At 35.5% G+C, this 13,806-nt stretch overlaps 2 protein-coding genes across 9 annotated transcripts in view; one reads left to right on the top strand and one right to left on the bottom strand.

The window, feature by feature from the left end:
- The window catches only part of LOC113575342 (glycerol kinase-like), a 22,863-nt gene extending 17,571 nt beyond the window's left edge, over positions 1-5,292 (top strand). For 2 of the 7 annotated variants that reach the window (XM_081720661.1, XM_081720657.1), the window contains exons 15-20: positions 126-243; positions 695-815; positions 1,043-1,186; positions 2,560-2,646; positions 2,869-2,947; positions 4,132-5,292. In XM_081720661.1, coding sequence (XP_081576787.1) covers positions 126-243; positions 695-815; positions 1,043-1,186; positions 2,560-2,646; positions 2,869-2,882 — 484 coding nt within the window. In that variant the 3' untranslated portion in view covers positions 2,883-2,947; positions 4,132-5,292. Of the gene's footprint in view, positions 1-125; positions 244-694; positions 816-1,042; positions 1,187-2,559; positions 2,647-2,868; positions 2,948-4,131 lie in introns of those variants that run through there. The other 5 variants (XM_081720658.1, XM_081720659.1, XM_081720660.1 and 2 more) reach the window with 5 other exon arrangements.
- On the bottom strand, positions 4,073-13,806 carry LOC113575368 (transmembrane protein 50B-like). 2 transcript variants are annotated; one of them, XR_014125273.1, is made up of 8 exons: positions 13,514-13,806; positions 10,296-10,530; positions 10,057-10,169; positions 9,191-9,258; positions 8,263-8,355; positions 7,774-7,831; positions 5,553-5,658; positions 4,073-4,260 (listed from the first exon to the last, which is right to left on the bottom strand). XR_014125273.1 is itself a non-coding variant. In XM_027006834.3 (7 exons), the coding sequence occupies exons 2-7, from the start codon at positions 10,392-10,394 to the stop codon at positions 6,780-6,782; spliced, it is 477 nt and encodes a 158-aa protein (XP_026862635.1). In that variant the 5' UTR covers positions 10,395-10,530; positions 13,514-13,804; the 3' UTR covers positions 6,509-6,779. The 2 variants fall into 2 exon arrangements, 1 of the variants encoding a protein (XP_026862635.1); XM_027006834.3 differs by lacking the exons at positions 4,073-4,260; positions 5,553-5,658 and adding an exon at positions 6,509-6,825 and having other exon boundaries at positions 13,514-13,804.

Here is a 13,806-nt window from a genome sequence, read left to right as displayed (position 1 = left end):
ACCTCTGTCTAAAATGTCCTATTTCTGTAGAAATGTTGCATACTACACTCTGCACTACATTCACTAAAGTGTGTGCACTACTCACTATTAATCAGCTATATGTTTTTTTCCTCTCACCCTTTTAGAATTATTTGTGGTCTGACACAATTCACGAACAAAAGCCATTTGGCATTTGCTGCACTTGAGGCCGTTTGCTTTCAAACGCGAGAGGTAAACCAAAAATGTAACATTCAAACACAAGAGGTAAAACATATGCATATTCCTATTCAAACAAGAACACAGACAGCCCACATAGTATTATAATATATAACAATAAGACATATATATATATATATATATATATATATATATATATATATATATATATATATATATATATATATATATATATATATATATATATGCAGTTCACAAAAATAAAAATACTTTACATAACATAGTTAAGAAGAAATGCCAAAAAATATAAAGGAGTTTGGGTATAAACAAATGATTTGACTATTTGATAATTGATTACAAGGACCGAAGAATAACTGCTGCTATAACATTTTGAGAATGTGATTGGTGTGACAATAGTCACTTTTCACTATACTGCATGCATATCTACAATATTGGCTAGAATATTTCTAAACACTGTCAACACTTTGGTTCTATTTGTTCTAAATTTGAACTGTTTTGAACTTCCTACTTACCATAGGTTCTGGATGCAATGAATCAGGACAGTGGTGTTCCACTCACTAAGCTACAGGTAGACGGAGGGATGACGGCTAACAAATTACTAATGCAGCTGCAGGCTGACATCCTCTGCATTCCTGTGGGTGAGCACGTGTGTGTACACTCACTCAGGTGTGCCTATGTGTGTTCACTAAATTAGGTGTGTGTGTGTGTGTGTGTGTGTGTGTGTGTGTGTGTGTGTGTGTGTGTGTGTGTGTGTGTACAGTCAGTCAGGTGTGCACTCTAAATCAGGTGTGGGTATGTTGGTTCTATCCCTACATATTAGTGATTGGTTATAGTGTTTGTGTGTAACTATTTTTCTCTCATGTAGTGAGACCCACTATGTCTGAGACCACAGCATTAGGTGCTGCTGTGGCAGCAGGGTTAGCTGAGGGGGTCTGCGTGTGGACTCTACATCCTCATGGATTAACATCTGTGACTGCTGAGAAATACCAACCTCAGATAAACAAAGAGGGTGAGAACTTGCAGAGACAATCGTTTCTTTCCAAATAATTGCTGCTTTAAAGCAGTACTCTCAATGCTGAATCCCATCTTAAGTGTAATCTAATTAGCTGAGCTAAAGTTAATATAATATAATATAACAGTGTCTTAAAACATCTGTCTTGACATGCCTAAAGATATACTGATGACTGAGGATGAAACCTTTTTTAAACAAGTGGTCAAATATTCAAGCCTGAATTTGTATATTTGTAAATATAAACATGACTACATGTGGTGTGTTCAAATGAAATTAGTGTAACAGTCTTCAGGCTAGACTTTTAAAAATATGAGACATGTGACTTTGGCCAACTATCACATTGGAAGAAAATTACCAAACAGTGGCATAGGTTTAATTTCAACTTTGGTTGGGGACACCGCTCACACCTCCTAACCTAACACTTTATATTATTAAAGTGAGCAGGAAAAAAAACTTCAAAAGTAACTGTAGCCAACTTTCCACTGGTAAAATGCAGTCCCATTATACCCAACCACAACCAATGATAAAATAGTAATACAGTTTTTAATATATCCATAAAAAGTGAGCTCTTTGAGTTTTTTTGGTTAAATGGAAACCAGTATTCAAGTATCCAAGTGATTAACATAAACTATAACACAGCACACGTAATTTCAGGATATTCTGATTAAATAAGCACATCATTGTTACATTCTCATTTGGAACATCAATTTTCATCATTGTGTTCAGGTCCATAAATGGGTCAACATTAATCCACAATATATAACTTTGTACTCCTTATTAGGAAATGACTTTAATTGTCCAGCAAAGATATGGTGATTCAAAATAAGCAAAGAGATACTGAGACAAAATAAATCTAAAAAAACATTTTCTGTCTGAAAGACATATTCTTAATATTGATCTATGTTAGCTACTTTTCCCCCTTAAGATAAAAGTATTCCCATAAATAAGAGTTATTTGAAATTATTTGAAATAGTTTATTTCTATATTTTTTTGGTACTGAAGTGTTGCTTGCGCTTCCATGGTTCATAAGTACTTCACCAACATGCATATGTATTTAAATTTACAGCATTTAGCAGACACTCTTATCCAGAGCGACTTATGCATTTTTTGTATGACACTGTGTGAGCTCCCTAGGAATCAATGAAAATACTTGTTGAATTATTGCTTAATTAATAATAATTAATAATTATTGCTTAATTATTTTGTGAAGTGATATATACTAATGACTAATCAGCTATAATAATGTATAGTAAGGAACTATAGCATGGTGTGTGTGTGTGTGTGTGTGTGTGTGTGTGTATATATATATAGAATTATATATATAGAATTTAACTATAGTAATGATTCTTTTAACTTTGTAATATGAATAGAAAGTGAATTTCGTTACACAAGATGGAAGAAAGCTGTAAAGAAAGCTATGAACTGGGAAACGCATGAGCAGGTTTCCAGTAAGAATGGTACGCACATGCATAACCACATGTATAAACACACACAGCAACAGACACACAGTGGCTTGCGAAAGTATTCAACCGCCTTAAAAGTCATCAGCAATACAAATTCTGGATTCCAAATGATTGACATTTTGTGCTACATCATATTTTATTTTTAAAACAAAATTAATTAATTTAAAGTTATTGCAGTTTTATGTAAGAAAATATTCTGTGACAATTTTCTAACAGGAAAATGCTGTTAAGTATTCAAGAATGGTCAGAATCTGAAAGAAGCGGAAATGAAGACCAAACAAGCACATAGATCACAGTGAGCCCAAGCACAAGGCCATAGCAACATAGACCTAAGTTGTAGAACTATGAGCAATATCATTTTCAACTAGTAAAAAAAAAAAGAGTGGGGCATGATTTCAGGGAGCTTTTCATTAAATCTAACTAAAAGTTTATCAATTAATAGATGTCAGTTCAGTCTTTGCTATTAAACGTTTTGTAGTGTAGTCATTGATCATCTACCAAAACTTAGAAACAGCGCTAGGAACCACAAGTTTCGTGATTAATGGAATGCTTGTTAAATCAGCAATAATAGGTTGACTACATGAGGGAATCCTCTAACCTAATTCTACTGAAAAGAATGACAGGAAATCAGCGGCATCAACTCTGCATATGGATGGGGTTATTATGCCTTACTTTGATGCAACCGGTCCTTCAGTTTGAACTCGTCCTCTGTCCATATTTAGACCAGGCCAAAGTAGGAATGCTTTTGATAGCTAAGCCCATGTGCCATCTTGAGGCCTGGAATTACATCGCAATTACCCTACAGGCTATAGATTTTCTGGGAGAGGGGAGATAGCCTCACTGTTTTCTCCAAGCTGGACCATCCAGGAGATACGGTGATGACTAGGCAAGTTTCCAAAATGAAAGAAACAAACTTCGTAATTCAAAGATTACATTAAGCTAACCATATATTACTTTAACTTCTTATGCAGTTTGCAATCATAGTGAATACAAAGTTAAACCTTGTATTACTTTGTAGATCCTTATACCTGCAAAGGGAGAAACAACATTACAAACTTCTGTTTCGTTGCTAAGTGGCAATGTAGATCTATGCTTGATATGATGATCTATGAGCTATGTAGCAATTAATTTCACATAGATAGCTTTGCGAATAAAAATGATATGGAAGAGATCTTGGTGTCCTTGAGATATACACAGAGAATTCTGTAATCCAGTTTTGTCATCCAAATTAAATTCTGATAGAATGGGAACAGTGTTAAAATGCTTGCTATTGTTTTAAGAAAGGGCTCTCTCATTCCAGTCTGCAATTTTTGACACTTAGATGTTCTAAGTTTCCCGGTGGAGTGGGAAAGAAATAAAGTGGTGATAAGTCTTCTTTTAGGGTTTTAAATGCTGATTTTAGGGCTTTAAATTGCTGAGGTTTTTTGTTTGGAGGTTGTTATGCATACTTACGTCACAATTGTTCTAATTTCCATGAAGCTGACATGAGGGTGAAAAAGTTCAACCTTAAGAAAAAAAAAACTATTTTTAATCAGAGGAAAAATGAGAAACTTTGGAAACCGTGGACCACAAGCGTCATCCAGTCATCCTGAACAACCAGGAGTGAATCTACAAGGAAGAATAAATGAAAATCACTACCAAACAGTGTGCAAAGCTGATAGAAACTTACTGCAACAGACTTAAAGCCAGCATGGGAGTAAAGGGTAGCGAATACTTATGCAAGTAGCATATTGACACATGTTTAAAGATCTGCTAAAAATGAATTTTGACTTATTTTAAGAACATATTGTTTTTCATTAATATACTAGATGGAAGAATGAGTGTGTCATTTGTAATCTAGATGAATCTGATGATTTAAAGGTGCCACCATATCTATTGTAATCAGTGTGGTTATTCCCAATGGAAATAATCAATATACTACTGTGTTTCATTTATTTCAGTTTATTCTTGGAATTGGTTTAAGTGAAATGAACTTGAGCCAATTTGATTTGACCATAATTTGATGTTCGTTTAAGTAAACATCAGCTTTCAATAAATCACAAGAAAAGAGGAGCATAAGATAGTGTTCTGTAATATAACAGATATGTGATTGACTAATAGAAAATTACTTATTTTCAAGGAATCCCTTTACATTTTAAATTACTCATTAAAATCTGTTCTACATTTTTATCTTTCAGCATGCTGTAACTAAATGGATAAAACTTTACTAGTGGCGAATTTCCCTGGAACAATGAACATACAGTCTTATTACTGTCCGGTTCTTATTACTATCCTGTGAGATAAGCCTCAGTAAGGAATGTGCTAAAATGTGAATTTTGGTCATTTGTTCACATACTTAACAGCAAAATAAAATTCCAATCTGTATTCCTGTTCAAAAACAGAGTGTGTTTGTCCCAGGTACAACAGTGTGTCCCAGTTGTTCCTGTACTTAAAACTGGTCTACAAAGTTTAGGATCCCTGTAAATTTAGCTCTGCAAGACTGAACACGTGCACTGTATACCTGTATTGTATATCTCAATGAGTGACAGTCCATTTTAAACTCAGTTTAAAAAGTAAAAAAAAATGTCAGCAAAATGTATTATTTTAATGAAAATGTATTTTCTCTTTAAGGAACAATAAGCAATAAATTGTCAATAATTATTTCATATGTCATTTTTTCATACGTCATCGTCATAGTCACCACTCCTCTGGCTTTGTAGTTCCTATAGCTATGCTTTCCATTTGTTCCTTTTGTTTTGGTTTCTTATCTAGCCATGTGCTTTCTGTTTGTTTTGGTCCTGTGCCCCACCTTAGCCACACCTCCCACCTGTATCTGCTTTGTTACCCCTCCCTTCTGTAATCTGCCCCAGGTGTTCCCTGTTGGGAGTTCTGTGTCTATATAATCTTTATTTTTGCATTACCTTTGTCAGTTATTTTCACTGCCCCATCTCCCAGTCCTGGTTCTGTTTTAGTCTCAGTTGTTGTGTCTATTACTGTGTTGGTGCTAAACTCTGCTGGAGGGTAAATCTGCAGAAACAAGGTTGAAAACAAGGGTTAAGCTCACGGCCACAAACACAGTGGGTTACACACCTATGATGGACTTGATAGATGCTGATAAAGCTGTTGCGCACCCGAGCCAGCTGCAGATGCTATATTTTAGTGACACCTTTGTTCAAACATTGCTCAAAGTTTGAAATGTGGACCCAAATAATGTCTTATCAGTAGTGGTCTAAAACTGAGCAGTGCTAACTGGGTAGAGAGAGAAACTATACCAAGAAAACAGGGACTACAGGCTGTAACACCTAAAAGTGCACATACAAGACGTTTGGGTGGTAAAATAAATATTTATGAAAAATGTAATTTGGTTCAAAAGCCTTTGTTCTTTGCTTAAATTTATGTCAACACCACTGTGAAGATTCAGTTGTAAAAGGTATAACAGTGATACATTGAACTAAATAACCTTATTTAGATTTTTCCAAATGAGGGTAGCAGAGTGGTATGTAATAGTATGTAATGTATGTAATCAATCTGTTGCTTATTTTTGGGGCAATTGTTTATTAAGAGAACTCAGTAAATGTATATTTTTGTGTTTTATAATGACACTTGATGCTGCCTCCATCTTAAACTGTGGTTTATTTATGCATTATTAATGCATAACTGAAAGGGAGATGGATGTGTGAATTTAAACATGTGAATCTGAATATGTCTAACTGTGTGCGCTTAAACATGTCTATTCAACTTGGTTTAACGTTGAGAAAATTACTTGGTTTAAGGTTTGATTCCAGAATATGTTTTCATTAAAAAATCTAATAGCCATAAATTATATTTATCTAAAAATATTTTTAACATTCAGATGGAAATATAAAGTGTCACACGCTTTCAGATAAAAAGTTGTTTTAATAAGTGGTGGGGCAATCCAGATTAGAAAAACAGACAAGAGCAGTTTATGGTCCAAAGGGTCACTGCTCAAGTGAGGAAGATGATCGTGATCAGATGAGTCAGATCTAGCATGGAAGTGATGAGGATTCTGGGAGTTGGAGTCCATGACTCAATAGAGCCAGCAGGGGAAACTGAGCAATGAGAAACACAATATTCCTGAACCACCTCATCAATAGGAAGCATGATAGAAAGATTTGAGACAAGCCAACTCATCCCCATAAATCCTCAGTTCGTCCAAACTTGTACATGAGAGTGCTGTGGAAAGGACACATGGGTATATGAGAATGCTGTTCATTGATTCATTGGCCTACAATGTCTTATAACTCATATTATTTTCATAAGATTCATTTGAGAATAATATATAACCTAATGGAGCTGCTTCATTATAACTGATAATGGAACACCCCAAACTGATGTTCCCATTCGAACTTAAAAGGGAATTCATTTGTAATGCTGCTGGCCCGAGTGCCGCAGCGTGCGGGGCAGGACGCACAGACTTCCTCAATGGTGCAAGACATTTATTAACATTAAACAAATACGACAACGGTGACACTCACAAACAACATCTACAATGAACTTGACTATGCAGTTATCATAAGACGAAGAACACACTCATTAACACGTGACTACACAAACCAACATTATGGCTACAGAGATGGACATTAACACATATATAGAGACAATGACCAATGAGGATGCACACACTGACACGGGTTTAAACAGACAGACAAACATACAACATTAAACCTTGTGCAGGTGTATGCAATCCCGGTGGGCGTGGTTACAAAAACACACATGTGAATCCCCCTGCATGTGGCGGGCTGTACCACATGACTTGTTGGGGGAGGAGCCTTCCGTGACAACATTTAATTTTCAGTTTAACCCACACCCTTTTGTTATCATTCATTTCATGTATCTGACAATTCATTTACACCTGCTTTTACAGCATTTAGCTGATGTTCTTGTCCAGAGAAACTTACAAATGTCCTTTGCTGTCTCCATAGAGGAAATCCATATGCTTGTACATTAGGCCAGAGTCTAAGTAAACTATAAATTGTAAACTACAAAGTATAAGACTCTAAGTAGAAAACTATAAGGTAATATACAGTATATTGTAAGAAGACAACCAAGTCAGTCTATCAGAATGTGGTCTAAAGATAATATTTTATTTCAGGAAATAAAAATGTGTGTAAATGCACGCACCTGAAAAATATGAACAAGTTCTGAAAGAATACAGAAAGTCCAGGATACACAGGATTTCCTAACAAATAAAATCACATTTTGATCCAATACTACACAAATTCATAACAACAGATGCCTTCCATAAAAAAAGGAAGAAAAAAATACATTTTAAGACAGCTCAAAAATCTGAAAACATTTTTAAGGAATTTGAGGTTTAATATAAACAGGATGCAGTGCAGCTAGATATGTTTTACCCTAGTAATAAGATCCCATTTATATTGAAGACATGTGATTAGGTAGGTAGGTGTACCATATTGAATAGACATTACTAAATGATACAATTGAGTCCATTTATCATTTGCTTCTGTGTCCTAAATAAAAATGTGTAAAAAATATACATGGTCTTTATGATGTATCAAGACAGTGATGAAGTTTTGTGTTCAACTATTTCACGGCAGTAAATTGTAATACTGCCATGAGTCTCTCAAATGACTTGGAAAAAAGACTTACCTGGCACAATGTAAGCCTGAAACAGGATCCAAATAGCAGCAATCAGGGAGCCAAACATTATCAGGAAGCCAATAAAGAGCCACAGACGAGCTCCTATAGTGGAGAGAACATTGTTACGCACTTAGAGCCACAATAAGTATATGACAGTGATGAATACACACATTATAATCAGAAAACAGAATACATAGGCCGCAATAAATAAAAATTAATAAGCTTGCAATTAACATTTTTCTGTTGGCCTTTGAAGACCTCATAAAGCCTTTGAAGATGTCATCTCCTAGACAACAAGCAACATCTAATTTTTAATATTTTATCTTAATTTAAAATTAAAATATTTGTTGTCATATAAAAAACCTAATACAAATTCATACAGCATAAATTCAATTTCAATTGGTGGGTACCAAAAAATATTTTAATGTGAAGTAAACATACTTCCCTATAAGGCATTTGTTAGCTCATTTGAAATCCACAAGCAAAATAAAGCATAAAGCATTTAACTATTATGTAGATGTAGTAGATTATTTATTGAATTTTAGTCTATTCTTTTGACTACTTTTTGTCTACTGTTCCCTAGTCTCACTTATGATGAGGGTAGGTCTTTGCTGTGTCCAGTGGACAGTTGTGGGTCTTACCTGTGTTTCAGTGGGTTTGAAGTCAGTATCATGCGGAAAGATGCAGGATAGGTTGTAGAATTTCTATCTAACTAATTTTTCACTCAAAAAGAAATTTCTTTGTGTTTTATGGTATTATTATGTTTTACATATTATTTTCAATTATAGTGGTATTTTGTGTGTTATATATTGTTTTACATATAAATGAACATTAACTAATAAATATTTAATTACCTGAATGCCTGCAAAATCCTCCAATATTACAGCATCATTAGTTCTTACCACATGAAAATTAGTAACTTGTATCATTTTCTTACCTATCTTTCCAAGACAACCTTCCCCATAGATGTCTTCCTGGATGTGAGCATTTGACACTGCATTGATCCTGTAACACAAATTTAAAGTCACATACAAATGTCTCCATAACATGGAAAGGTTTTACAGAATCTTACTAAAATGATGCTTAAAACTATATATTATTTATTTGCAGCAAACAACTCTCATGGTGAATTTTTCTCTGCCTTTTTCTTTTGACCTTACTTTTTAAAATTGATCTCACGTTTATTAGTTTTAAGGGTGAGGCTGAGTTCTACCCATTCTGTAATTGGACAGATGTATGGATATACATGAGAATGGACACATGTTTGAATGCATGTTTGAACACCTGTGGTAATAGGAACTGAATGATAACTTTAGGATATCCTGTATTTAGACACTATATGGGGGTCAGGACACTGTAAATAGCACACAGCTGTTGCATGTAGTACATGTAGCATTTGTGAAACCAACTAGTCTTAACTAGCACAGTGTTTCATAATCAAGCATAAGCAACACTAACCATAGGTGGGTGCAAGTGTTAAGTTGTCCTAAATATAGCTTTTGTCATTTAATATTTGTGTTATATTGGAAATTGTGTTTAATAGTAACTGATTTACTACACCAGTGAAGGTTTTGGTTAGTTTTGGAATCCCATGTATAAATGCATGCGCTTAATCAGTGCATAGATTTATATTTAACAAACAGTGATTCTAAGCAGGGAGCAGGATTTTGGATGTTACTGCCCAACACAAGCTGGCTAAAATCAATCAAAATTGAATCAGCTCTACTGTAGCAGATCCAGACATCACTGTATCTCTCAGGATTAGAGGCGGCGGAAAAGAGGCTATAATACATGAACACCTACATGAAAAAGGCCAAAGTAGAAAAGACCCCACATGTATAGAAGGCATGGTTCAGATCCTTCTGATCTGTGTAGCAGACAGCTGCATCAATTATAATCCACCACCCTGTGAAAAACTGAGTAAGAGTAAAAGAAAAAAAGAGAAAAATAGATGATATTTGCTCATTTAAATGTGATTTGCTTTGTCAGTAGTGTCAGTACCATCACTAATGAGGCACACACAGGCACACACTCGCACCTACCAGTATACCAGATATGACGGAGGCCACTGTGTTTCTCCTCTCTCCCCAGTCTATACACTCAAACTCTGGCCAATGAACATTATCCAAAAATCCTGCCATTGCTGGCAGCTCCTTTCCTGCAGTCCCACACGTTATTAACCTTTATCCTCTGTGTAAGGCTTTGCTCATGAACACAATGAATCCAATGCAGAACCTCCTGGAGTGCAATTACCAGTCAGCGGTCACGTGGATCAATCTGCAACAAGAAAGCAAACATCAGGCTTGCAGTCTGACCTGTCTCACATCTCACAAAACAGTAGTGCATGTGATAAGCTTATAACAACGTAATATATTAGAAGGATATTATAAATTGATTAGATGTATACTTCTTACATGGTCTAGACCATGATGTATGAAATAGCATGATGTAACTGATATACAATTTAAAAATGGATTATCCAAAGTGTTTGGAAACATAGTTTTTATGTTTTCAAGCTTTGGAACTCACTACCATTTTGTATTAAGCAGTAAAGCTTAAAAATATTTAAAGACATCATTTTATTTGACTGTTGTGTAGAACAGTGTCTTGTATTTAATTTTTCAATAAATATTTAGCTTTTTATTATTATAATTTCTAAGTTTATACATAGTTTTATGAAGCACTTTGAACCTCCTTTTCATTGCCTATTGTGGTATCAGCTCATACTTTGTAGTTTCATTTCCCCAAACCTTGATCTGCAAGTATGGCATCTAGGCTTGAAACAGCTTTCTTTATAGTAGCAAGTAATTTGCAAAGCAAAAAGGAAAATAGAAAAATACTGCAGAAAAGAAAGTAGACACTGGATGCTATGAACAGTGTGTTCACATTTCTTTTTCTGATGTGTGAAGTTTTACACCACACCTTTTGTAGGGTGTGTTGCTTAATAACACATATCGCAAAAGCCTGCCAAATTTGACAAAACAACAGTCACTTCTGCAGAAGGGCCTTTTTGACATACTTTTACAGATACTTGCTTATCTGAGACACCTAATGACAAGTAGGTTTATAAATAATTACAATTTCAGATTTGTGCTAACAGGTATGCCATGAAAAATCTACTCCCTACAACAGACCAGTACACATACCCTTTTCCAGTATGAAACACTGTAATGTGCAACTGCCTACTCATAGAGAAATGAAACCAGAATTATTTTTCACAACAGGTCATTGTAGACTCTTCCATAGAAAGTGGATATATACCAAATAAAGTGCACTGACTGGAACTATATAGTGGTGTAAAGTCTACAATTCTTTTTTACCATATTCATTATTCTACAGTGGATTAACAAAGTAGTGTTATGGATATAATTACCATTTTTACCCACCAGTTTACACTTAATAATGCATCATGTTAAAATGAATTTTTTTTTTTAGAGAATTATTCAAAATGTATTAAAATTCAGAAACTGAAATATCTTATGCACAAAAGTGTACAGGCCCTTTGCTGCCGTACTCTAAAATGTGATCAGGTACATCTGCTTTAATTGTTTGTTTTTACTTTATTTATTCTTGAGATTTGTCTAGAACTCACAAGGAGCCCACAAGTTATACTGCATACAAGCTTTCAAACTGTGGCAAGGAATAGATTAGAACATAGACAGACATAAAACAATACACTATATGGACAAATGCATTGGGACACACCTCTGACTCATTGAATTTGAGTGTTTCAATCAGTCCCATTGCCACAGGCATATAGAATTAGCACCTAAACATGCAGTCTGCCTTTACAAACATTTGTGAAAGAATGGGTCATTCTAAAGAGCTCACTGAACTCGAGCATGGCACTATAGAATGCCATCGTTGCAACAAGTCAGCTCATGACATTTCTGCTCTTCTAGATATGCTACAATCAACTGTGTTTGGTATAAGTGAAAAGTAGAAGTGTTTAGGAATCACAGCAACTCAGCCATGAAGTGGCAGACCATGTAAAGTTACAGAGTAGGGTTGTTGAGTGCTGAGGTGCATAGTGCATAAAAGTCGCGAGTGCTCTGCTGACTCAATAACTGTAGAGTTCCAAACCTTCTCAGGCATTAACATCAGCACAAAAACTGTGTACCATGGCATGGGTTTCCATGGCCAAGCAGCTGCATGCAAGCCTTACATTACCAAACACAATCCCAAGTGTTGGATAAAGTGGTGTAAAGCATGCTGCCACTGTACTCTGGATCAGTGGATATATGATCTGTAGCATGACAAGTCATGCTTCTCTATCATGCTTCAGAAGTTCCCACAGACACACTCCAAAATATTGTAGAAAGCCTTTCCAGAAGAGTGGAAGCTGTTATAGCTGCAAATGGAGGGGGTCCATCTCCATAGATTTAGAGTGGGATGTCATAAAAGCTCTTGCAGGTGTAATGTGTAGGTGTCTCAATACTTTTGTCTATATAGTGTATCTAAGGCTTGAGTGTTCCAATAATCTTCTGAAACAGAGGAAGCTTGGCACTACCTTGAACCTTCCTAGAGTTGGCCAAATCGCTTTGGTCAGGGAGGTAAAAAAAAGAACCTAACTGTTACTCTAAGAGAGCTCTAAAAATCCTGAAGAGATGAGCAAATCTGTTGGATTGACAACCATCTCAGACCTTTATTGCAGGGTGTCAAGGTGGAAACCACTATTCAGTAAAAAGCTTATAACAGCCAATTTGTAGTTTGTTAAACTGCATGTAAAGGACTCTGGAAACATGAGGAAAAGATTATCTGGCTAAATTGTTGTCTGGTGAAAAAAAATGCACTGTACATAAACTGGCTAAAAAATTAAATTCACAAAGTAAAATAGCAAATAATGTGTTATTATAGTATTTTCAATGCAGTACAGGGTGACTAGAATTTACAAGTCACTAACAAGTTTGTTTTGATTGGCATTTTAGGGAATAGGAGTTGTAGGTAAAATAAAAAGTAATAAAGCCAATACTGAGACTGACCGACATGTCAAACAACAGAAAAGACAACACGGACAGAGTTTGGATAGAAAGTCGTCTACATCGCATGCCCGCTGTTTGATCATAAGTAAACGCTGTCGCCGTTAAAGCGGAAGTAACGGTAACAGAAGTTACCTTACTAAGGCAGGCCAGCTGACGTGAACAGAAAAATATATATTCTAAATACGTTTTGAACAACTGTGTGTGTGTGTGTGTGTGTGTGCAGACAATATTTAAATACAATTTATCGTGTGTCTATTGGTCAAGTGCTGTTTGCTCACCTCTAATCACCGCTGCATTTATAATAATTCGAGCTTGACTTCACTCACATGCCTTACGTCCAGGAACAGGATGTCACTGATCAGATTCGCCTTAAATGTTTGTTCTTGTTAGCGCGCTAAAGAAAAATCATTGCTATGCAATCATTGTCCGCCGACTGTACACACTTTTGCGCAGTCTAGTAGCCCGTCTTTCTGGACCTGCACACAGTGGGAGTCCCATACGCTTCTTCCTAAACGCGCTGGTCTTCGTTGGACCATCGAAAGGCGAAACTAGAACAATGACGCCTGGTGGT

Source organism: Electrophorus electricus, chromosome 9 (genome assembly GCF_041902795.1).
Source record: "Electrophorus electricus isolate QZ-2024a chromosome 9, ASM4190279v1, whole genome shotgun sequence".
In the NCBI taxonomy this organism is placed as follows: domain Eukaryota; kingdom Metazoa; phylum Chordata; class Actinopteri; order Gymnotiformes; family Gymnotidae; genus Electrophorus; species Electrophorus electricus.
The sequence above is the reverse complement of the archived record's forward strand: the minus strand, read 5'-3'. Positions and strand labels throughout refer to the sequence as shown.